The 26,256-nt window shown below is 38.5% G+C and overlaps 1 protein-coding gene across 2 annotated transcripts in view; it reads left to right on the top strand.

Annotated features, from left to right (window-relative positions):
* The window catches only part of VTI1A (vesicle transport through interaction with t-SNAREs 1A), a 219,939-nt gene that overhangs the window by 160,288 nt on the left and 33,395 nt on the right, over positions 1-26,256 (top strand). The window contains exons 7-8 of one of the 2 annotated variants that reach the window (XM_054382098.1): positions 14,282-14,352; positions 18,420-18,481. In XM_054382098.1, the coding sequence (XP_054238073.1) occupies positions 14,282-14,352; positions 18,420-18,481 (133 nt within the window). Of the gene's footprint in view, positions 1-14,281; positions 14,353-18,419; positions 18,486-26,256 lie in introns of those variants that run through there. The other variant, XM_054382097.1, reaches the window with a different exon arrangement.

Genomic DNA, 26,256 nt, shown 5'->3' with positions numbered 1-26,256 from the left:
AAAAAGAAAGGAAAAAAAAGGAAGAGAAAAAAACGAAAGGAAAAAAAAAAGGAAAAAAAAACCAGAAAGGAAAAAAAAAAAAAGAAAAGAAAGAACCCCCCCCCTCCAACAGTTGCTATGTTCTGCACTGGAAATGTATCGTAAATATCAGAAGCCCTTGTCACAGTACTGACAATTTGGTTTTAATTATATTTCAATGTGATTTTCTGAAGTCAAGTGGAACCTCCATGGATTATATCTAAAATAAAACTGTGGTTACAGTATATGGTCATAATCCCCAGATCTGTTGTGTCGAAATGACAGTATAATGAGTAGAAGTTAAAATGTCCTCTGCTTTCAAGTCATCATGGTTGTCATTTGATTAAATAATAGTGCATTCTGTTTGATGTCTTGGCTTTATTATTCTGAAGCACTTCAGTATATGTGTCCTACCTTTGTGTGATTTGCTCCTGGCAGCCAGGTATCCATACAGGTTCTTATTTACACACCTGCAACGGATACACTGTACGTTGAGCTTGCATGTGTGCTGCATGAATATGGAATTTTAATTATTCCTCTTAATTATGGTGCATTCACCCAAAAAAAAAAAAATATGGAAATCATTGGTCAGGTCCAAAAAGAAACTGCTTAGTATTTGAAGGAATTTGATAATTTTGTTGTAGTTCATAGCTTGGCAGGTGGTAATAATGCTATGCCAGCACTGTCAAAATATGAAAATTAAAGTGACGATGGGTTTTAATGAAATCCATTTGACAAATATAATTAAGGTGTTTTAATATGAAGCCCTGTAATAAAGACTACCGGTGGACTCCCTGAGGTCCTGACTAATTGTGTAGATTGCTTTTAAGCTTTGAATAGTTTTATTGGATAATGAACTGTTAAGAAGTGTTAGATCTTTCTTAAGCAGAATTTGGTTTGAAAAGGAAGAGGAGAGACAGGCCTGAGGTGTGGCATTTTAAACATAATTAGAAGAGAGATTTAAGTTAACATCTTTGATCTTGCTGTCAGTTTTTGATTAGAGCTGTAAATGCTTTAATCAAGTGCAGTGTAGTCATTACATTTCTAACTGTTTTTAAACTGCGAAATTACTGAGACACTGACATCGGTTTAACACTTCTTGAGAATTTCCAGCAAAGTTATGTTTGTACACTGGGTGTTTGCATTAAAATGTCATGCTGCAATAATTTACCAATTCAGTTGATCGTGGGATAGTTATATTTCAATGCTCAAATAATCTGGAAACATTTTTATGAGATTAAATGTGATGTCCTGGTTTTGATGAGAGTATGCCATTTCAGATTTCATTTTAAAAATAATTTCTAAGATTTTTTTTTTCAATTAAAAAAAATAGGTTCAAACGAGTGGTTGCAATGAGAATTAATATCCAAGAAGCTAAGGGCAGTATTTAAATGCCTTCCATAGGAATACAATAGTTTCAATGATACATACTGTGTTCTGCCAGTGTGGATTCCTTCACACCCGTTTTAGAAATGGGGAAACAGGCACAAATATTTACAAGACATACACAAGAGCTGAACCAGTAGTAAAATTCTGTTCCTTCAGATCCCTATCTTGCAGTGTTAAAGTCTGCAAAGATCCTTTTTTTCTTTTCTTTTCCCCCTTTATCTCTCTTTTTTTTTTCTTTTTTTTTTTGACACTGTCATTCAAAATGGCAATGAAATGTGAAGATGGCCATGGGCAGTGGTGTGTAACATCAGTGTGGATGGTGGGCTGGATGGTACCTGCCCATAGGTGGCATGCCTTTCATTTCAAATACAGAACACAGCAATTCAGGGTCCTTTCCTGGATCTGACCTTGCCTCCCCATGTTCTTGATTTTTGAGCATGACAGAAAATCAAGATACTTGTCTCTTTACTATGTTGTGCTAGGGACTACTGGGCATGCTGTTTTGCTTGTGTTGGTCCTCTACAAATGCAGAAATAAGGCACAACAGAAAAAGAACATACTTAATTTGTTCTGTCTGCAGCATACAGAGCATTCACACAAATAAATGTTAACAGTGGCCTGCCAGCAATCCTTAGAAAATTGTTAATTACATTCCAAGGCAGACAACCTGATGTCTTTGGCATCATGTCCTGCATACTAACATGTCTGAGGGCTGGCAGACCACAAGAGAGGAGAGATGTCATCTAAACCCAGGACATCTTCACAGAGTCTGTTCAGCTGCCAGCACCTCTTCATGGCACCTCCAGTGCATATTATCTCTGCTGACTGCAATTTAAGTAACACCCAACAGAGAGAAGCTGTCTCTCTGGTAACACTGACCCAAATAAATCATCAGAAAAGATCATGTCCAGTAGCTGGGATGGTGCTTGAAGTGCTGCAGGCAGCTGCTTCAGGAGAATTCCAGCAAAAACTACTGCCCCATGCAGTAAGCTGCTGTGTTCTGGAGTGGTTTCTTTTGTGAAATCTCCAGGCTTGCCCCCAGTTAAACCATGTAGCAGTAGTCTGATGTGGAGATGCCAAACCCACCACTAAGCATTGCTGAGTTCCTCCATCAGAAAAAAGCATGCTTGACATCTTAGACGCCTACTGAAAATCAGGTTTTCCAACAATTTTTCCTTGCAGGGATGCATTAAAAACAAGTTGTGTCTACATGCAGTAAAGGCCCCATGAAGTGTGCCTCCTAAAGTCCATCTGAAGAACTTAACTTGATTCTTAAAATATGATTCTGCTCTGAGTGCTGTAAAGAATTTGTTATGAGAAAGTCTTTATTTTCATCTCAGCAATTTCAAGAAGTATTTTCTTTGACAAGCATAAAAGCAGAGATTTTTTTTTTTAATAGACATAGGCTTGCAAACCCAGCTTGGGTTTAAAAATCAGTCTGTATTCTTTCCTTGTTCTTTTCTAGTATACCTTCTGAAAGCAGTGATTTGCCAGGCCATCAGCTATTTTTTCATTGTTCCCTCTGTAGCCTTGTTGTGGGCTTGTTGCAGCAGTGGTTTTCTCAGCATAACTCTGTGTGTAATCAAAAGCAACATTGCAGATGGAAATAACTAGCACTTGGCTCATGTGTGTGAAAAAGGAGCAGAATCCATAGCTGCATTGGGCCCACAGGGTACAACTAGAAATATAAACAAAGGGAAAATGGCTTGAGATGGGCAGGTGTAAGTGGAGGAAGACAGGAGTCTATAAGGGTTGTGCTGTCTAAGCAGCACAGAGATTTTTGTGTTGTCATTTTGTCCTTTAGGTGCAGGTTTTTAAGGTGCTGTATATTTTGAATGAACACAGTTTCTGATTGGTAGGTGTAAATAGCAAGTGGGTAGATGAGGGAAGAGCATGGATGTCATATATCTTGACTTCAGTAAAGCTTTTGATACAGTCCCCCATAACATCCTCATAGAAAAGCTCAGGAGATGTGGCATAGATGGTTGGTCAGTGAGGTGGATTGCAAACTGGCTCCACAACAGAGTTCAGAGGGTTGTCATCAATGGCACAGAGTCAACTTCAAGGCTGTGGCCAGTGGTGTCCCCCAGGGATCAGCACTGGGTCCAGTTTTGTTCAATACCTTTATCAACGACCTGGATAAGGGCATTGGGAGAATCCTCAGCAAGTTCACTGATGATACAAAACTAGGGGGGTGGCTGACACCCCTCAGGCTGTGCAGCCATCCAGTGTGACCTGGACAGGCTGAGAGCTGGGTGCAGGCAAACCTCAGGAAGTTTAATAAGGACAAGTGCAGGGTCCTACATCTGGGGGGAAATAACAACAGGCACCAGGACAGGTCAGGGGCAGCCCTGATGGAAAGCAGCTCCACAGAGAAAGACCTTGGAGTGCTGGTGGACAGCAAGTTCTGCATGGAACAACAATGTGCTCTTGTAGCCAGGAGAGCCAATGGGATCCTGGGATGGATCAAGAAAGGTGTGTCCAGCAGGGCTAGGGAAGTTCTTCTACCTCTCTACTCTGCCCTGGTGAGACCACACCTGGAATACTGTGTCCAGTTTTGGGCTCCCCAGTTCAAGAGAGACAGAGAACTGCTGGAGAGAACCCAACGGAGAGCCACAAGGATGATTAGGGGACTTGAGCATCTCCCCTATGAAGAGAGACTGAGAGCCCTGGGGCTGTTTAGTCTGAAGAAGAGATGAGTGAGGGGGGAATCCCATCAATGTGTATAAATATGTGAGGGGTGAGTGTCAAGTGGAGGAGGCCAGGCTCTTTTTGGTGGTTCACACTGATAAGACAAGGAACAATGGGTTCAAACTAGAACATAGAAGATTTCAGCTCAACATGAGGAGAAACTTCTTTACAGTGAGGGCGAGGGAGCACTGGAACAGACACCCCAGGGGGGCTGTGGAGTCTCCTTCTCTGCAGACTTTCCAAACCGATCTGGATGCATTCCTGTGTGGACTACCCTAAGTGACCCTGCTCTGGCAGGGGGGTTGGACCTGATGATTTCTTGAGATCCCTTCCAACCTCTGATATACTGTGATACTGTGATACTAAATTTCATCACCAAACAATGGAATAGCTAAGTGAGCATTTCTAGAGATCGCTCCAGAGACCAGAATAAAATTCTGGGGCAGACCTGGAACTCGAGCTGCAAACAGCCCAATAAGCTATGGACTGTTGCTTCCCTCTGGTTCTTGCCTCTCCTACTCCAAGTAGCTGCTTCAGATCTCCAGAGTCCTGATAGAAGAAACATCCTTTCCTGCAAGCAGAAACACTATCATGACAAAGCTGGTGCTTTACACACCTCACAGTTTTCTGGTTGTAACTTGCCAACTGAATAAGCTAACATTATCTTGAAAGGGGTTTCTCCTCTCCAAATTACCACATCTTTGAAGAGGTATTACATTTTCAAGGGAAAATGAAGTTTCATGAATATCTTTTTGATTCATTTTGCCTCCTTTTGTAGGTCAACTTTTAAAAGATAATTTTAATTTTCTTAGAAACCTTGAAAAATAATTTGCCTCAGTATTTTCTTTCTTTTTTTTAAAACCTTGGTACTTTCAGCCTCCAACTTCGCAATGCAGTTCTTTCATATGGCATTTAGGTTTGGAAGATTTGGGAAACATTGAAAGAATGAGCTAATTAATCATAGAGTCCTAGAATGGTCCAGGCTGGAAGGGAGCTCCAAAGGTCATCTGGTCCAACCACCTCTGCAGTCAGCAGGAGCATCCCCAACTAGATCAGGCTGCCTGGAGCCCTGTTGAGCCTCACTTTGAATATCTCCAGGGATGGGGCCCCAACCAGCTCCCTGGAAACCTGTTCCAGTGTTCCATCACCCTCATGGTAAAGAACTTGTTCCTAACATCCAATCTAAATTTGCTCTTCTCCAGTTTGAAGCCATTGCCCCTTGTCCTGTCACCACAGGCCTTTGTAAAGAGTCTCTCTCCATCCTTCCTGTAGGCTGTCTTCAGGTTACCGGAAGGCCTCTATTAGGTCTCCCTGGAGCCTCCTCTTCTCCAGGCTGAACACCCCCAGCTCCCTCAGCCTGTCCTCATATCAGAGCTGCTCCAACCCCCTGATCATTCTTGTGGTCTCCTCTGGACCTGCTCCATCAGGTCCATGTCCTTCCTATATTGAGGGCTGCAGACCTGCACACAGCACTCCAGGTGAGGTCTCACCAGAGCAAAGCAGCAGAATCATGTCTCTGGATCTGCTGACAACACAACTTTTGATGCAGCCCAGGATGTGATTTGCCTTCTGGGCTGCAAGCTCACACTGCCTGCTCATGTCCAGTTTCTTATCCATCAGCACTCCCAAATCCTTTTCCGCAGGGCTGCTTTCTGGCACCTCATCCCCCAGTCTGTATTGATAGTGAGGATTATTCTGGCCCAGGTGCAGAACCCTGCATTTGCTCTTGTTGAATCTCATGAGGTTCACCTGGGCACCACCTCTCCAGGTTGTCCAGCTTATTTCCTCAGCCTATTGGAAATGTGCTATTGTGTTAGAGTTTTGCCACATTTGTAATTTATGCCTGTTAAACCCTTGTTTTATCATCTGTTACTAACTTCCAGGCTTCTGTTTGCACCTACCATCTGTAACAAGCATTTCATTTTACATGGAGGGGGGGGGGAAAAAAAGGTTTTACTTCCTTTTACTGTACCCAAAGAAGGAAAAGGAGATTTGCAAATGATAAATGGGGAAGTTGACTAGCTAACTAATAAAGATTTGTCTTAATCAAGTATGATTTGTCAGAACAGGAGCGCACTGGGGTCAGGGCACATGCAATGAATAATACAGCATTCACTGGAGAAAAGGACCAGGCAAAAGGCCTCATAAATATGCTGCCATTACCCATTGCTAATTCGTATTCAAAGAATGAGTTGCACTGAAGCCAGCTTTGAGGTTGCTGAGCTGTTCACCTGCTTTGAGGGCTTCGTGATGCTTAAGAAACTTTTTTTTCATGCATATATTTATATATATATACACACACACATATACATATATATATGTATGCTGTTTTCAGAATGCTTTGTTTTTGTACTGACTGCTACCCTTTTTGGTCAATGATTTTAAGCATTATTTTTCAATCATCCTCTAGATTTTACTTTATTTTTCTAATGTCTGGACGCTATGTCATTTCTACTTTTCGTTGTTTAAATATGTATGAGAATACAGCAGGAGATGGTTCCATTCACATTTAAAAATGAATTGTTGAATGGTGCAAGAAAGGTTAAAACACTCTGTAGCTCTACGGCAGTATTGTATATCAAACAATATAGACTTTTTGCTTGTGTTGCCAGCTTTCCTGACTTTCTAATCTGCCTGTGGGTTCAGGATAAACCTGGTACATCAAAATGTTGAGGAAAACCAGAAGAAACTCAAATGCTGTTTTATTTGGCTCTGGCTTTGTTTTCATTTGTTGACATTGGTTTTTTGCTTCAAAGAGTAATTTCTCAGATGGTAACAATTGAAGGATATACTCTTCTCACAGGTTTTCTGATGTCCAGAAACTAAGATACTGCAAAGAAACTTGTTCCTATTGATAAGTTTCAGCTACATAAATGGATCACAAAGAACTGGCAGATTCTGTTCTTTGTACTGTTTAAATGTCGTATCTTGTGGTTTTGTGTAGTTAGATCAGTTTGAAAAAAATCTTTTGCTTCACACATCCATTTTAGAAAACGTATTTCAACATTTCAGAACAGTTTATTCTCTTTTGAAAACCTAATGTAACTTTGTTTTCTGTTTGCTAGTTGACTGATAGTCTGATCTATTTTGTGCTTAAGTCTGTGTCTTGAAGTGCATTTATTGCTTTAAGGTTAAATCAACTATAGAGGTAGGGCCAACTTCACGTAGCTTGAGCTGCTGAATGCAGGAGTCTAAATTCATAGAGTCATAGAATCAGTCAGGGTTGGAAGGGACCACAAGGATCATCTAGTTCCAACCCCCCTGCCATGGGCAGGGACACCTCGGACTAGAAACTGCCAAATCTCTGCCTAGAGAAAATAGAATCCAAAGTAATTATTTACACTGCTTTGAGTTTATAACAAAATTAGTAGATAGTGCACGACTTTTGATTAAGTTATGACTATGAATCCAGCTTTAGATGAACCAAGGATTACTGTTGTGTCCCTCAGTCCTGTTTGGAGTCAGGTTTAATTGAGCGATGGCTCGTGGGTCAAGTTTTAGAGGATGTGCTTCTGCAATTTAATTTAGATGCAGTCAGGATTGGTGATACTCTCTTGTACTAAATCACTTTCAGAAAAGTTTTGAGTTTGGCAATATTGTAATGAAGTGGCATCCAGTCCCTGAACCAAGCTCATAGCAAGCAGGGACTTCTTCCAGTCTGACAGGACTCAAAAGTATTAGGAAAAGAAGGTTCTGAGGGTTGATTCTCGACTTCACTTACATAAGTGATTGAAATGAGGGTAGCAAGTTGTTTACTTATTGATGCACTAAGCCAGGATTTCTTGTCCTTTAGAACTTACTTGAAGGAAGAGTGGCAGGGACAGAAGATGTAAAGGGAGGAATTTGGAGCAGCTGAGCATTGCTGAGCTGGTGCATGGCTAGAACAATGGCTAGACTTCAATGTAGACAAGCACTCAGAAGAATCAAAGTCTGCCACCTCCTGTGAATATTACTGTGAGGATATTACTAAAGGAGCTCAGATAGATGGGTGATGGGAGTAGACAGAAAAAAATACATCAGTTAGTGAGAAATGAGTAGTTTTATACCAGCAGATTGATGTAAGTTAGGATTTCAGAAAAGGTAAGAAACCTTAGAAAAAGAAAAGGCTACTGGAGGTGAAGTTACTAGGTCTGTCATATATCATCTTTCTCCTGTCTTTTTGCTATTTTCTTCTAATTCATCTGCTTTTTTTTTTTAACCTGCAGAAGGACAGCGTAGGCCTGGACTGTGGGAGGTGTTGGTTATTGAATGCTCCCAGTTTGTTCTTAAAGGCATGTGGCATCTTCCTTGAATACTTTTTCTTCCTTATTTTGAACAAAGCACAAAGCCTGAATTCTGATTAGGTGTTCTGGATGTTTTTCTTTCTGGTTTCCCTGACCTCAAGATCAGCAGACCCCTTTTGCTGTTGGCCAATGAAAATAATTTCATGAACATCCATTATAGCTTATAGGGACCTTTTTCATTTGAAAAATGTTTGTATTTTATCCTTGGTGGACATCTTGGACTTTGGAGGATTGGGAGGTATTTTAGGGTGTTTTTTGCTTTCACAGTGAGACTGGGTGAATTCTTTTATCCTCTCTTGCAACTGAACTTCTGACAGCTCTGGAAGTGTTGAATGTCCTCGGTGTACACCGCTGATTGTCACTACTCTTTCTACCTGTACAGCATTTGCTTCTCCTGAAGAAGCCAAATAATCCCTATAGCATGTAACTAATTCTTATTTTATTAAGAGACCACTTAACAGTGCACAGATTAACTTTTCTCTGGCAGATTCTTGAGGCATTTGAGCACTAGTGAAATGTGAGAGTTGTTCTGTTAATGCTCTACAAATTTACTCTCTGTTGGCTTATAGCCATTATATTATCCTTCATTTATCTGTATTAACCTGCACTCGACGTTTAATGACTTTAATGATCTAAATCCTCCTGTCTCTAATTATATTGGCTGTTCACTGTAAATATATATCAACTGTGAACTTGTAAAATTACGGGACTTTTACCTGTGTCCCTGCGCTTAAAGATGTCATCACTTTCTTTATTAACTTTCTGCTGTTAGAAGCATAAAGCATTTGACTCAGCCCTGAATTCTTCTATGTCCTGCGACATACATTTTCCACGTTTGTAAATCTGCTTGCTGTCACCTCTGAACAGCTAACATTTAATGCTTTTCTAGCCTTTTTTTAACCCCCAGAAACTGGTGTAGATGATTCTCTCTCTTAGTCTCCTATAAGCCAAGCATTTAACCTGTCCAAAAATGGAGTGACTTTTGGAAAAGAAGTGTCCTAGGCTTAAATATGTTTACCAAGTTTCTGCCTCTGTCAGCATAGTTCTTCTTCCATAAGCTTTCATCTATGTCTGCAGAGCATGAGGTGTCTGTGTACCAAGGCAACAGAGAATTGTGCTCCCCAAATGGCTTTATTCATTAGGCAAGGCTGAGGATCTCACAGTAGAAGTGTTCTCCACTCCTACCCTGATCCCTTTTCTCAGTGGTTCTTTGAGTGTATTTCATGATTCTGTAGAAGAGACATCTTGATTTTTAATGTGATCTTCTGCTTTTCCCAGTGTAAATTAGTTTGTCTTTTCCTATCTCTCATTACATAGATCAGACACATGCATTGTATGTATGATGAGATTGGACGTTACTTCCAGGCATCCTTTCTATGATTTGGTTGTTTTTAAGGTTTTTGAGGTTTTTTTGTTACATTTGAAACCAGATCAAGACATCTGCTGCCTCTTAGGAAATGTATTTAAAAAAAAAAAGAAAACTGGTGACTTTGTCTTCAAAATTCATTACAATGTGTGTTTGTTTATCCAAAAACCTGGAGAGGCTCATTCTATATCATCCCTATCTCTTGAGTGAAAATACTAGTCATTGTTAAAGAGAAAAGAAAAAAGGTATTATTGACTTGAATGATTAGAAAGCAGTCCTTCAGCATCAGTTTAGCTGATAAAGTAAATAAATACTTCAATGGCTGGAGGCAAAAAAAAGGAAAAGAAAAACCAGTCAAGCACAACTTATTTTGCATCCTTGCTATATGTGTACTCGTTAAAAATCAAGCTTTGTGGAACATCTTTTAATTATGATTTGTACATGCAATAAATATAGCATATAGGTGACAGACCAATTCAGGAATGTAAAGGATTGCTAGAAGCAATCACGAGTTTAACTTAGTATAGAAGTTGAAGACCATGTGCTTGTTCTTGCACACATGGAAAAGGAGAGGGAAAAGACAAGGGGCAATGGGTACAAGTTACTCCTGAGGAGACTGCAATTGGAATCCTGAAAAAAGATTTTCCCAATCAGAACGGTGAGACATAGAAATAATCTCCCAAGAAAAGCAGTGGATTCCCCTACATTGGTCAGTTTTAAGACAGCTTCACAAGGTCTTGGGCCATCTCATTTAAACTATGCTGTCACCTAGAAAGATTGGGCCAGATGACTCTTGGAGTCCCTTCCTACCTGGCATTCTCTGATTCTGTGACATGAAGTGGGATTGCATTTCTTGAGATTTTGTTTTTCCCTCAGTTGGGAAAGGATCTTCATTCTTCTATTTTTGTTTCAGTGTTTTGGCATTAGAAATGCTATCTTTTTTTGGCAAATACTCAGTCTCATAGACTCAGGCACCATTCATGTTAGACCCACATGAGAGCAGTATTCAGTGTTCAGCACTGAAGAGGTTGATCTCCCATACCTCATTCAAACACCTTTAAGGCAGAATACATTTAGAGCTGTGAATTTTAGCATTCACCCTTTAAGGCTGATGCTTGTTAATACTAAATTATGTACTTTTTTTTTTTTTCAGAATTTCTTTTTCTGTTCACCACAGCATGGTTTAAAACTGAGATAATTGACTATTCCTGCCCCCTGTCAGTGTATAGATAATAATGATGTAAATGCATTCACCCTTCTGCTTCTCATAGTTTAGCTGTAATTTTGACACATAATTTTACGCATCTCCTTGGGAGTTTCCATTCGAAGAGGCAGCACCATGCAGCCTTTTGTTAGGACTTGGGGACCACACTGTACTAAACATTGCCTGTACATACAGGCTAAAAGGATGGGATAATTCCCAAATAATTGATGTTGTTAAGATTCTTTGGAAATAACACCATTACTGTCAACATGCAACACCCTTCAGTTTGCCTATTGGTCTTAATTCATGCATCTGCACCACCGTATGTCTTAGAAACCTGACCTTTTCACATAACATAGTAGCTTTGTTGATGATTTGCATTATAACTAGTCTGGAAAAGATCTGTACAGCACTGTGGCACTAGAAGCATGAATATGCCACATAGGTGAAGGTTTTAACTGGCAGGAAAACATCAGAGTCCTGGAGAAACTTGAAAAATAATGGCAATCAGGTAGCAGTGGTAACAGGCTTGTAATTAACTGTACTGTGTGCTAATGTTACTTTTTTCCAGTCCCAGGTACCTTCAGTCGGAAACCAAGTGAGGCAGCATGTCTTCATATAATTTTTAAGTGTATTTTCTTTATTTATTAATATTTTTGTTTGGCTGGCTTGACCTTCCAGCTAAAAATCAAGTTTCACTGTCATCGGTGAATTTTCTGAGTGGAGTGAGGATATGGAGAGGATGTGTGGATAAAGGTGTCAATTTATGTTTGCAAACTTATTGTGAGATTATGTTACCTCTGTTATGTCTCTTTGTTCAAACTTATGTTGTTATTTTAGCCCAAAAAAGGCCAAAGATCATCAACTAAAGTGCATGTAGAGTAAAGCTGCTCCTGTAAAATTGATGATCCATCCAATTATTTATCTATAGAGGCTGCTAGGAAGAAATGCAACTATCTCGGTTCTCAGACCCCTCTGCTAGGTTGAACTTCATGGCTGAAGGTTTAATCCCTAAGTGTCATATCAACAATTCATTCTGTGATATTCTGGCTGACATGCTCTCCTTCCTTATTTATTGATGTCTTCAGTCATTGACAATGAGAGGAAAATACACTATTCGTCAAAGTGATGGTGTTTTACCCTCACTTACAGTTGATGCTGCTGTCACATTGATGGTTGGAAAATAAACTCAATCATTATAAAAAGCTAAGAGTGTGAATTTGCCAGTGACAGGAAGAAGATGAAAAAAAAAACAAAACAACAAACCCACACTAGCATTCTTAATATCGGTGTAATAAAAATAGAACTGATTCCTGTAAGGATATTTTTTGAGCTTTGTGAGATACAAAGCCATTTTAGCCATGTAGAGTTATTCCATTGATGGAAAATCTAGTCCTCACACTCTATTATGTCTGTGCAAATGCATGTATCATTGCAGGTTATCATTTCACCTCACAATGCTTAGTGATTTGTTGGTTTTATTTTAGAGGATTTTGCTTTGGTTTCTCTCCTCAGATTACACTGAATGCATGTACATGTTTGTGTATTACAGTATTTTGAGTGGTTGGATGAGGAGTAAGCTCAGATAGTTTCATCTAGTAAGTCCTTTGACATGCAAACATAGGCAAAGCTCTCTTGAACCACTTTCTCAGGCTACCATATGTGCAGCTGTAGTGCACCTTACAGCTTTAACTCAGTAACCGCATATCTTACCACATTTCACCTTTGGGAGGCATTGTATATACAGCTAAAAGTAAAGAGCAGCAAGCCAAGAGGGACAAGATAGCATAATGAGGATGTCAATTTGTGGTCAGATATCTGAGGAAATATTTATCTTACTTGTACTGTACTTGGCAACAGATAGAGAAATATATATGTAATGAATTTCCTTATACTTTATCTGGCAGAGTGTATGCCTTCTGCTAAATGGATTTGGGGAAAAAAAAATGCTCATCTCAAATTTTTTAAGTCTGAGGTGATTGGCTTTTGTTTCCTGAATATGGACTGCATCTATTAAAAACCACAAGAATAGTCATGTTTACTCTACTAACAATTCTTAATGATCAATTTTCTTGAAGAATTCTCCAAACAATTGCATTTTCAGTTCCCACTCATTCACCAGAAGGAAAGCACGGCATGATTTTTGTTGTTTATGAAAAACAAACAACATTTTTGTAGTTTTACTCAGTTTTGGTGTGTATCTCTGGCAAACTAGCTAAGTAACCAGCATTTTTGACCACATTCATTTAGGTTGTCTCACATGTGTTGTGTATCCTGAGGCAAGCTACAGCTGCTCCAGTTCCTTGTGCCTGTTTCCCCATCTGTAAAACGGGAACGATTTAACTTATTTTTCTCCTTCAGGGAAATACAGGGAGGGTTTCTTAATGTTTCTATAGAGCTTTGAAGATTAAAATCTCTTCTCTATACTTGCTGCTTAAATTTCAGTGTTAGAGGAGCATTTAACTGAAGCCATTTGAAGAGTAAAGTTTTGGCATCTTGTGTTTTCTTTGTACCATATCTTGAGGCCTCTCTACTATAATTTTGCAATCCTTGGTTCAGCAGAAAGCTGCGGAAGCAAACAACCCTTGTGTAAACAAATGGTGATGACATTAGATTAATGTATATGTCTGCTATTGAAAACACCAGGAGATCCATTACAGCACCTCTCTAAGCTTGCCAGAAGTAGTCCATGGTGGAGCAAAGCAGACACCTGCAACTGGGCTTAACCTGAAACAGCTTTCATTTAAGTGTTGTTAGTAGCTGCTGAGAGGCACAGAGAGAGTCGATTTCTTCTAATAAGAGTTCTCTCAGTCTTTAGAGGTCTAAGGATGGCTGGTAATTTAGCAAAGGCTTACTGTCTTCCTTTAAAAGTGAAATTAAGGAGTGTGCATCGAGTCTGAACCACTAGCACTCAGAGCAAGCCTGAAAGTCTTCTTGCCTTTGTTTCATGGGGTCACCATCCCTGGAGGTGTTCAAAAAAACATGTGGACATGGCACTTAGGCACATGGTTTAATGCCCATGGTGGTGTTAGGTTGACGGTTGGCCTCGATGCTCTTGGAGGTCTTTTCCAACCAAAACAATCCTATGAATCTATGAGTTTCCAGGGCTAGGGAACCACAAATAATTCTAGAAGGACAGCTTCTCTTTTGGTTAAACTTCTTCAGTTTTATGTTGCTTGACAAATTTAGTGTAATAATGTCTTCCCCTTTGCAGTTAAGTGTGATGAGGCCATCACGTGTATTAAATGCCATTGTTACAATCTAGTCTGGCATTTTTAGGCCTGATTGTCATAAACTATATTTTTCATTATTTTTATTTTTTTAATGCAGAGCAGATTGGACAAGAGATGCTGGAAAACCTCAGCCATGACAGAGAAAAGATCCAGCGTGCTCGGGAGAGGGTAAGTTTGTTAATAAATAATTGCAGGTCTCAGATTTTCTTTGCTTTGAGCATGCAAAAATAATCAAGCATATTGATCAGTTTTATATAAATCAGCTGCTATTGTGAGGCATGATCACCGTCTGCAATGAAGCACTTAAAAAATGTTTTATGTGGGCACAATCCTGCAAGGCCTCTCCTGCTAGAGTCACACTGAAGTCTTGTTGGAAGCAAGCTTTCTGTTACTAATATCATAGTTAGGTCAGTTTTCTGTCCCTAGACGGGTTTGTTTGAGTGTCCATTGCAATGACTTCTTGGACTCTGTGAGTTCAGTGTCATGGCTGAGCTTCTAATAGTTGATCAACCTTACTCTTTGTATCTGCAAATGCTAATAATTGTCTCCTTAGGCAATTCTGTGTAAAAGTACTGCTGCTCTGTCACTGCAGTCAAGATAAGTTATCTATGTAATTTTAGGCTTAAGTTACCTCCATAGGGATCAATTCTACTCTGTAGAGTTAATTAAGATGCTCAGAAGCCCATCCAACACATAGAGCTTCTTTGAACATCAGTCTAAGAAATTTGCTTCTCTGGCTCTGGTTTTTGCTCATAGAACCAGGAGTGACTGCACCTGTGAATTTCTGTCTATCACATATTGATCAGATAATTTCTTGGGTGTCCAATTTTGCCAAAACCAAGTCTTCCTACAGGCCTCTAGCTCACCAATGATACTGAAGAAAACTCCTTTATCTGTCCCAGGGAGTTTCTTCGCCTGGATAGCTTTGATTGGTAAAACCTCATATGACAGCTTTAATGAGACCTTTTCTGTCCATTGTACCAGTTCCTTCCTGAAGTCCTGTGCATTAGCTACTCTAAAACATTAAGTATAACTAAATCATTGAATATAAGTAAGGATTGTGAGCATTTAGCAAGTGTTCTTCAGGCAGCTTCATGTCTTAATTCATCTCCACTCCTCACATTGCTAGTGACTGCTGAGTCTGAGATAGTTTTCTAGCTGGCCAGGTAAAACCTCAGCAATGGAGACGAGTAGTGCGCTGATCCTAAAAATCCTCTGGAAAGAAAAAGAGAGACTGTAGTTCCAGTGACTATGTGTACACATGGTTTGTAGCATAACTTTTTTCTTCTCTGTGCTTTCCACTTGCAGAGCAAATTTCTGTACTGGCAAAACTTGTAGGCCTCAAGAAGCAAGATTGAAAATAAGGGTATTCTAGGAAAGCACATCCCATCACTGTGTGGTGAAAGACCTCTTGTCACAAATTGAAGATCTCGGATTCAAAGTTCTTATGATATGCCACTTAAAATACTTTGTTTATGCAATTCACATTTGTCTTGCTCAGATGTACAGTCAGGGATGATCTTGGATAACTTGGATATCTTTCCGTTTTCTGGACATTTCTTAAAGACCAGGGTAGAGGAAGCACTGTCAGTTCACAATAGCCCTGCACTGAATTGATGGCATTATTATTAGCCAGGGAACAAACTTGTCTTCTGAAAGTCAAATGTCAACTTGAGTTGTGATGGTCAGTTGATGGTCTTACAAATAAAATTTAAATGAGTAAATGTCTCACTAATTTGGTTAAATTTGCATATAAGAATCTTCCTGTCTGCAGAGTAAGGTTTTTTTTCACTTTCTTTTTTTAAGCCAAAGAGGAGGGATAAAAGTTCTACTACAAGCCAGACAGGTTAAATGGAATATACAGGTTTCTAGAAGATGCAGCAGGCAGGCAAGATATCAATATCAGCATCTTGCTCATCTCCCTTCCTTATTCTTAATTTTATTTTTTAAAAGCTTTCTTAAATACTGTGAAGATTTGCCATTGCTAATATCAAAGCATATTTCAAAATGTTTTCACTACAGCAGTTCTGTGAAACTAGGCAGTGCCATCATAAGCCATTTAACGGATTTACATGCTACCCATTCTTTGACTTCTGCAGTACACTGGTATTGGTAAAAAAAAAAAAAAAACAATGGAAGAACTACAATCAGATATTTCAGTTTTAACTAAAAACAAACTTGCTGTATGAAACTCTTTATGTTGTTTTTTCTGCCAGTGCAAGGAAAAAAAAAGGTGGGTTCTTTTGTGTTCTCTTGGGAGGTAGCTAGAGATCTTCCAACAATGTGTGTACGTGTTTGTTTCTTTTTAAATATTTCTTTCTCTTATTTTGTGGATTTTTTTATTACCATAAAAATATGAGGTCGTCTTGCTTAGAGGAGTTTGTCAAACCTCTAAGATTCAGCTTTCCCTTCCTAACTACCAGTACTGATTCTAGCTGTCAGGTAGAAACCTGCAGCAAGAGAGGAAAGTTAGGATCAAACATATAATGGTAAAAAGGAGAGAGTTACTTTTCTGTGAAAAGGGAGGAGAAGCCCCAAGTGTTAAATGCATCTTTATGAATAATGAAAGACCAATATAAAGCATACATTTGTACTTCAGATTCCCTTCTAGCATAGAAAATAAGTTGGCTTTTTAATGAGCCTTTTAAAAAATGTGACTTTTTTTCTTCTGTTACTTGTGTCAAACTGGGCAAAACTGCTTTTCTAGAGCTTGAGTTGTCTGGGTGAATGAGGAAAAAATGAGAGAATGGCCTCCCTGGAATAGAATGCTCATCTTTGTTATATCAGAGCACAAAATTACAGAAATCTGAGAGTCAGTGGAAACCTTCCCACTGAATACGATATTGCTAAGAGCAAGTCTTGGTTGGTGTTATCCAGTCCTACCTTCTCCTTGGCATTTTCTTAATACCTCTTCAACAGCAAGGAGAAAATTTATGCAAAAAAGGTTGTATCATTGAGTGTAACTACTGATTTCAGTAATAAATATTAAATCTGGCATCAAATATTTGTAACATTGAGCTTCAGAATAGAAACTGTTTTAAATATTGCTGCTATGAATACATTCAAGATCTAATAGTGGTTTGTTATGGTGAGGGTGATTTGTGTTTGGAAGAATGCCACTTTCCTTGGCAGTTTTACTGTTTTGATGGATTTATTACACAGGATACATTTTGTCTTTGACAACAAAGTTTCTTTAGTAAGAAGTCAGTGAGTCAGGTAATCCTTTTAATCTGATTTGATAATGAAGAAGTAAGTAATTCAGCTTTCAGAGGAGAAAGAATGTTTTCGTGTATGTACACAGCTGTGTTTTGAGGCGTGTTAGAAACTGTGATCCCTGCTATTTCATAACTGCCATTCATTACATCATCATTAACAGTAGATGTTGATTGTCCCACTGTCTTGCAAGTCTCTGAAAAGTCCAAAGATGTCTTCTTTCAGCTATCAGTAGCAGAAGAGGCAACAGGATTGTTACTCAACTCTTCCTTCTTCCTCAATTCATTTCTAGATATCCTTTTGTGGGAGACTAATAAACACAAAAGAATAGAAGGCAACTTTTTAAAGAACAATAGAAGTAATTGCTTGTTTTTAATATGAAGTTAATGTTTCATAATTTTTCATCTTTCCAATTCTTTTTTTCATTCAGTTTTGCTTGTACCTGTTTTGCAAGGTTTTAGCCAGCCATAGAACAAGTCATCTAATTAAGTTTAGCTGTAAACGTAGATTTCCTGTGTCCCAATAAACCACTAAAAATGTTATTTTGAGCAAGCATGTGATCATTATATGCAAAATCATACATTGTACAGCTTTGCCTTATGTATATACTGCATACTGTTCACAAAGCACTTGGACATCCGTCCCAGTTGTGGCTACTGTAAGGTCAGGACAAGTTTTGTATTTAAGGGACAGTATAGGCATGTTTCCTTCATGCAGAATGAGTGAAAAGACATTGTTCTAGATTACTGCCTTTTCTTTAAACTACTCTCCTTGAAAAGGACATGGGTTCCATTTTTATGTAAGTGAAAACCAACAAACATTTTGCATTCCAGAGCTTCAATGACATTCTTACGTGAGAGTTTGTTGTGGACTAATCCCAAAGCTGACTGACTCAACTTACAGTAGAATTATCTGTCCTCTGTACAGAATGGAGTACATATGCCTGTGATGGTTTTAAAGACTATGGCTTTAATTTTTCTTCACAATGCCTTTTACCTTTAACGGGACTCTTTTCTTCCCAGCTTAGAGAAACCGATGCAAACCTGGGGAAGAGTTCCAGGATTTTGACGGGAATGTTGCGAAGGTAAGGCCAAGGTAGGGACATTTCTGATCTTTCTCTTTCTCCTCCTCTCTTCCTCTGTGCCTTTATCTTTAGTTTTTAATTCAACCTCAGCATTTTGCTGACATACCTGACTTTTTTACGTGGGCTGCTATGTAGAATAACTTCTAATGAATGCTGGTAGTAAAGCAGGCAGGGTTAGATAGAAGGCTTTATCACAGCTGTGGAAAGAGTTTTCTGTAACTTGAGGAATTAACCCTTACTCAGTCATTTCTCATCTTAGTCTCTTGGTATTTAGGAAGTTTTTGTGGGTTTAAGAGGGATTTTTTTGTTTTTAATGATGATTTCCTGTGTTCCTTACGCTTGAATGTTTTTGGTTCTGTCAGGGGTTTTTACCTGTTAGATTTTTATGTGAGAAAGTTTGTAAATATTTTGGGGCAGCGTAAATTTACACACAGAAAAAAGATCTGTCTGAGTAGATGGGGCAGACACATTGTCAAACCTTGTGGTTTTAGCGTGGTTCCAATATTATGAAAATTGTCCATGGGATAAAGCTGAGGTGATACAGAAAGGTAAAAATTGCAACGTGCTAAAACCCTATGCAGAACTGCAGGAAGGGAGTTGTCCAGTGATTGCTCACCCACCTTAAGTTTATATTAGTACCTTCCCAGACATTTTTTTTTTCAGTTAGTGCTATCTCTGGGTATTTTCTTTACCCAGTGAAACAACACCTGAGCTTCTCTTTATATATTCAGCTTCTTAAAGAGGAAAAGCATTCATCCCTCTAGTAGATGGTGTCAGGTGCTGTGAAAATACGGTTTTAAAGGAGTTTAGAGCATCCTCAGGAGCGTTCAGTATGAAATTACCCTTTCCATGGGCCTTTATGTTGCATATTTGCTTAATGAAATTTTCCTATTACAAAAAAAAAAAAAAAAAAGAGATAGAGAGTTTTAGTGGAGTTTTCCATTTATCACTTGGCTTGGAAAGTATCAAAACCAGAATTTATTAAGTTGTTTTTCAGCCTTTTCAGAAAAATGTCTTTGTTAGTTCCTTGTATAGCCAGCTGACAAAGGTTAAAATGACCGAACCTCATGCCTTCATTCCACAGATTTCTTACAATTGTAACGTAATAAAATTCTCTGATTAAGAGTAATATGTAAATGACACAAGCTAAATTCAAAATCCATGGAGAAAGGAAGTGGCAATTGAAAGGGATGGTTCAGTGCCTGTAGACAATCAAAATAAACTATAAAAAAAAAAGAAAAAGAACGAAAGAAAAGACACAACCAAACCCAAGTCTCCCCAGGAAGGGCTCTGCGACATGAGCTGTAACGAATATTCTGCATATGTCTCCATTTTGTCAAATCTCATTAAAGGGGTTTCTTGCTTTATGTCAATTGAGCTGTCCAAAAATCATTCATCATTTTAGTGTAAAAAAAAAAATCATGCAGTTATTTAAATAATATCATATTAATGTTAAAGTTCAGCTGTCACTTAATAGTATGGCTTAATCAGACATAGCATTTAGGAAAAATAGTTTTTTCGGGCTTTACTTGGCTTTCAGGTTGGCAGATTCAAATAAGGATTTATGGGTTTCTAAACCAATGTATTCTTTCCATGTTTATGCTTGAGGTACCTCAGCCTTTTTTTTTTTTTTTTTTTTTTTTGCAGCACCCTGTAGTCTGTTATTTTCGATAACATAAAGTATCTCCCCACATTGTGTTTGAATACATTTGCAAGTAATTTGGAGAAGCTGAAACAAAAACATATGCTGTAACCTTTGACTTTGGTTTGTGTTTGGGAATCACGGTTAGGAGTGCTAGTTTATGAGTGTTCCATAAGCCAAATGAAAAATACAATCTTTCTGAAGCATACTTGGGCTCTTCTCAGAGAAAAGCATCGTGTAGTCGAACGCCAAGTCTGCCCTCTGTGAGTCAGAGGGGCACTGGATTTCCTTTTTCTTTAACAAAAATGCTGAGCTGAGCCACCCATCTGGATAAAAGGCAGGTTAGGATTTAATCTTAGTTCAGGTAAACGTTCCAAAAGCGATGCCTCGGTATAGATGCGACTTGGAGTAGAAGATTCTCAGGATATAATTTAAAATCATGTAATAGACCTATGGTGAATTTAATTTGTTTATGAATTTGGGGTAGAAAAGTCTATCATTGTCACAGCCTCAGCGTCATCCCAGTGTTGTTTAGTCACATGCAAAGTCGTAAAATACAGATCCCAAGAAGTCAGCACAAATTAGATAAATACAACTGTAAGAAAAATAATTAGCACAGATTGGCAGTTGTGTCCTAATTGCTGCATACTTTGGTACATGGCACATGTTTCACTTAATTACTGGAACCAATAGAGAAGCAAACTGGAGGACTGTTCTTCACATCATCATTATAGAGAAGAGTTAATGCTAAAATGAATACTATTCAACTTAACTGCTACTTCCACAATATGTATTTGCTGATGTGCTTGAAGTCATATGCCAGGCTAACACCCTATGCATCAAATTAATGCCTGTTTCTGTTTTTACCATCTGGGAAAGGTAAAGCAGCATCTCTTCTGAATCTGGCCAACTATATGAAAAGATCAGATATTTACATAGCTAGGGGCCTTTGTATGACCTAAATTCCCTAGTCATGTATTTGTGCATAAAATGTTCTGGAGATGGGTAAAAAGCAAGGACAGATCCTGTAGAGTGCTATAGCTAGCTGAGGAAATCAGTGACATAATAGGAACAGGTCTTCCTTATCCTAGTTTGCTGCTTTAGCAGTGCAAGGTAGCCATCCTTGTGTAGTGGAATGTGTTTGCCAGTATTTTAGTTATTTGTGTAAGGGGAATTTTTGTAATAAATGTTTCTAAATTTTTTCCTTTGAAATTGTCTATAAATTCACAGTGTGTTTTTGTTGTTGTAACTAAACTTACTGAGATTCCTTTAAACATTATACTCCACCTATGGCATTGCATTGGTAAGTTAATATTGGCATGTTGATAAATCTCAAAGCATTAGTAATTTTCTTTCACACATATCTATAACTCTGGATATCCTGATATTTTATGACTCCACTTTGAAAATCTGAGACTATAACAGAAGCTCAATGTAGTTTCAGTTACAGATTTTTCAGATAGCTTTTAACATAAGGAAATGGCATCTCCTGTGGTCATCTGTGATGTTGCCATCTCACACAATTATACCTTGGCCTTTACCCCATTCTGAATTGTGGAGGACAAGGTGGGTTAGAAGCAGAAAAGAATATATAGTTCTGAAAGATCTTCAGTCTTTGGCCATATCTTAACCCAACAGCCTAGAAGAGCTGTGAGGAAAATAATTTGGGCTGCCTCCAAGCCACACATAGCTCATTGGGGAAACAAACCTTAATGTAAACAGATAAAAAAAAAATTCAGTAGATTTGAATCTTTATCCAATTAGCAGATAAATTCTATCTACCCCCTTCCAAATTGCAGAAAACTGTTTTAGAAAAAGAGCTACAAACCCCAAAACAGCCTTTTATTCTGTCTGGTTCAACAGGAAATTTGTATGTAAAAAATTCTCTTTCAGTCTTTGGATTCCCAGATTCTGAGTTGTTATCAGTGATGCTTTGAGAAGCTCATGAACACATCAGCTCTTACTAGTGACTTTTAAAATTTGATTTTCAATAGGGCAATCACACTAGCTCCAAATGATGGAAATGAAGCAGTAAGTATTCAGCTTTCAGGAAGTAAGTTGTATGACTTGCCCACAGCTACATGACCAATGTGACTACAATAAGAAGCAGAGAATGCATCCCACTCCATGCTAGCTACAGTCAAGCTTCTTTGCTCTCTTACCAGAAAAATTATAGTAGTCTTGCTTCTTCCATTGCTTCTATTCAAAATTCCTTGTATTTTTGAACTCAAGGATAGTCCAGACTTTACAGTTGTTTTTCAACATTTCATGGAATCGTGAAAGAACTTATGTTGGAAGGGACCTCTAGAGATCACCCGGTCCAACCTCCTGCTCAAAACAAGTCTAATTTTGAATGCATCTAAGGTTGGGGATATCAATGCCTCTATAAGCAATCTCTTCCAGTAGTAGTTGAGATAAACAATTTTTCCAGATATCTAATTGGAATTTCCCAACATTCAACTTGTACCCGTTGCCTCTGATCCTAGGCAGAAGTGATTTAAAACATAAGTGTTTCAGAATTGGCCTTCAGAGTTTCAGCTTGGGTTGCAGTTGTTCATAGCAGTTCTAACAACTTCAGCAGTTTTGAAGAGGCCCTTGTGATCATCAGACTGAGATGACATTCAGTGTAGGGTAATTCTTTAGTGTTCTGCCTCCATTTATTGACTGACCAGGTGGCCATTCAGCTGTGGATCCACAATATTTTTATTTGCTTTCTCACACTCCTTAAGATGTGAATTGTGTCTGTTCTGCATTCTCTCTTGACTACAAAGCCCACATTTCTATATACAGAAGAATAACAGCAGAGACAGTCATGTCCTTGTCGAGGCAAACCAAAACAAACAGTGAATGTTATCACTGGCATTTCCCCCTCTCTCCCCACCAAACTCTGTTTCCATCCCCAAAGAGGATTTTATTCTGAGCTAAGGCCCATCTCAGTAACAGTCACGCTGGCTGTTGAGTCAGATCTGGCTGTTGAGTCTCATAAGTTTTCTGAAGGAAGGTCTTCATAGTGCAGACACAGAGTGAACTTTAACATACATTTAGATTTGCCTCGTTTTCATGCAAATAGAGGAATTCCTCCTTCCAGCAGAAACCTTGTATATTTAGTCTCAAACCAAAAGAAGTTTGAGTAAAAATTGTTTTAGCAACTTTTCGGTACATGATTTTTTATCTCAAGATGTACATCTACACTGAAAAATGACAGAAACGGTAAATCCTTTAGCTACAATGTTGAATATTTACAGCTGCAGCTGTTTACTTCAGTAATGTAGACCTTGATTCAGGAACATACTTAAGCATATGGTTAGCTTAAAGCAGAGGAGTAATTCCATTAACTTGAGGGACGGAATAAGGGGAGAGTGAGTTGCTCTTGAGGCAGCACAGCTTTTATTGTGCGTCTTGTCCAATCCTTGTCCAGGTCCAGTTATAGAGCAAACCCTGTCCTTAATATTTCTGTCATTAAATGGGAACCATAAAATATGCATAGGGTATGTCAGTGTTAGAATGCTTAAAAAAAAAATCCTGACTTAAGTGCTTAATATTAGCTACTTGATTATTCTGTTATTGCCCATATTTGTGTTTTAATATGCAACGAATCTCTATCAGTTACGAAATGTTGAATCTTTTCAGAAGGAAACCAATAAGGTTTGTGCTGTTAATCACAAGATATATTCCAGATAAAATCTTGGCATTAATTAGTACCTAGTGATTCCTTCCTTTATCTCTGACTTTCAAAAGAAACCTTGTTTCTTTGCTGACACGATGGACAAAACATCTGGAAAACATAAGTGTAATGTCAGCAAAATTCCCAAGGGTAAAACATTCTTCATCATTGGGAGGCCAACCAAAAATCAGGAAATGTACCTCTAGATCTGAACAGCAAGAATTTTAAAATAGTATGGTACACTGTGGGTTCCCTGCTCTCAGTTTAGGTGTGAGTAATCCAATGTACATAAGATGCATTTCTTATTTTTGATAACAAGCCATCTTATAAACCTTGCTCATCGCTCTTGGACAGTGTTCTGTATGTCCTTGCCAAAATGCTTTTGAAAAATATTGCTAACATTCGGTGTTAGAAATACTTTTCAGTTCATGCATCATAGAAGGTACAGAAGTCTTTTGAGCTGCTGTATACCCACCATGGCTGCAGCAAGCAGTGTACATGGAGAATTCCAAGTTGTATACTGTAGGCACTGAATGCCTAATGGAATAGGACCAATTTCAACATTGCAGGCATGTAGCTATGATTAGCTTAATGCCACCTTAACCTTTGCAAACCTCCTGCTCCAACAGCTGAAGTGATACAGAGTCAAGTTTACTTCAAACCTAGGGAAAAAAAGAAAAAAAAGCATCATCTTTACATTTTCCTAACTTGAATGCATAGGACAAAATACATCAGCATTTTAATCTCCTTGTACCTAGGCAGTTTTAGAAGGATATGTCCTTCATTCATTGAGATAGAAGCATTTATATTGTAGCACTGGGGTTTTTTTCAGATTGGAAAGACTTATCCCTGTGTCAAGCTGCCTACACTACATCCATTATTAGCATGACTCTCCGCATTCTTCAGACAATATTTCTAATTCCCTTTTTTCATTCCTTTCATAAATGTAGAATGGCCTTTGTTCTGTCATCTCTATTCTCTCTCTTCTATCATCTGGAATTACTATCTTGTTTCCCGCCTTTCTATCTACTTGTGTCCAGCTGAACAGCTGGAAAGAACATTATCTAAAGCACAGTTGTGTTTCTGCAGGAAAGCAGGATCCCAATGGATAATTATCAGAGCTAGTCATAGACTGCATATACCAAGAATGTAAAGCATCGTGATAGGTTAAATATCATGTAACCCTTTGTGATTGTTCTTGGTATTGAGATACGCTAACTACCATTACACAGCTAGAGTCTGCAAAGGCTCACAGTGTCATGAGTGAAACAAAAGGCATTTCATAGCATTGTCATGTCTGAACCACAGGTGATGTCCCATGACATGCTTTCATGAGAGGGCATGTCTTAATGTCAGTACAATCAGTGGAGTGCTTTCTTCCAGTCGTTAAAAGTAGTTTCCAGTTGGATGAGTTTGCTCTGACATGATATTCAGGAATAGTGAAGGCAGTGAAAATACTTTTAATGTAGTGAGATTGTTTATGTGGATGAGGGTGAAGCAGGGAACCCATTAGCAAAAGCTGGGATTGGTAATTGCTGAAATCATTCAAGATGACTTCATTGATTCCTGAAAAGTTAAACTCCTTAAGGCAGTAAATGAAGTATCATGTTCTTGACACCACTCACATTAGAACAGTCACAGAACACTGTATGCCAAATGTTACACATTCCATTTACTACAGAGTGTTTAAGCCATAGTTCCTAAATGTAACATTTTCTGATCTGTGTGGTGTATGGCTACATGGGAAATTTCTTTTTATCCACAAATTTACCAAAAAAAATAGAATCCACTTGGAAGTGATCTCAGAAAACTTGTTCCCTTTGTGTTAAGGAAGGCTTGCTTGTTCCTATTTCAGTCCTGGCAAACACTCAGGTGGTCTGCTCTGCATTGATGAACATTCCCCATCTCTTCAACTATACTGTTCCAAGTTTTCCTCAATGTTTATCCTAAGTCTTTCTTCGTGAGTAGCCAGAGCTTTTGTGTGCTGATGCATTGGAGATTTCTGTGCTCTCTCATGGCCCATGACTTCTTCTGTGAAGAGAAATTTCTGATGAAATTTCAAGAATTAGAGAACATAAATAATAGTGAACAGAATAAAATTATAGTTTCCTGTTTTCGCTAAACCTTTTGATGGGATTTAGGAATGTAAAACTGGGAGACTTGGATAGTGTTCCAATAAAAAAATCCTGGAAGCTCAGCTTCTCCAATCAGTAGCTTCACGTGTAGTTGCCACTGAGCTTTGCAAATAGAAACACCATAATCAAGCTCATAGAAGCAGGTCAGAGTTTTGGCTGTGGTCAAGAAACATAAGAGATTAAGCGACCAACAACAGGAACAAAAGAAAACTCGGGATTTACTGAGTACAATTTTTGTTCAAATCACACAAGTTCTACCACAAAATCCAGGGCTTGAACTTGCAAGTGTTAGTAGTTTGTTCATCCATAGCTCTAATGTTGAATGAGGATCTCT

The sequence above is a fragment of the Indicator indicator genome, chromosome 7 (genome assembly GCF_027791375.1).
Source record: "Indicator indicator isolate 239-I01 chromosome 7, UM_Iind_1.1, whole genome shotgun sequence".
NCBI lineage: Eukaryota > Metazoa > Chordata > Aves > Piciformes > Indicatoridae > Indicator > Indicator indicator.
This window is presented reverse-complemented; position numbering and strand designations above follow the sequence as displayed.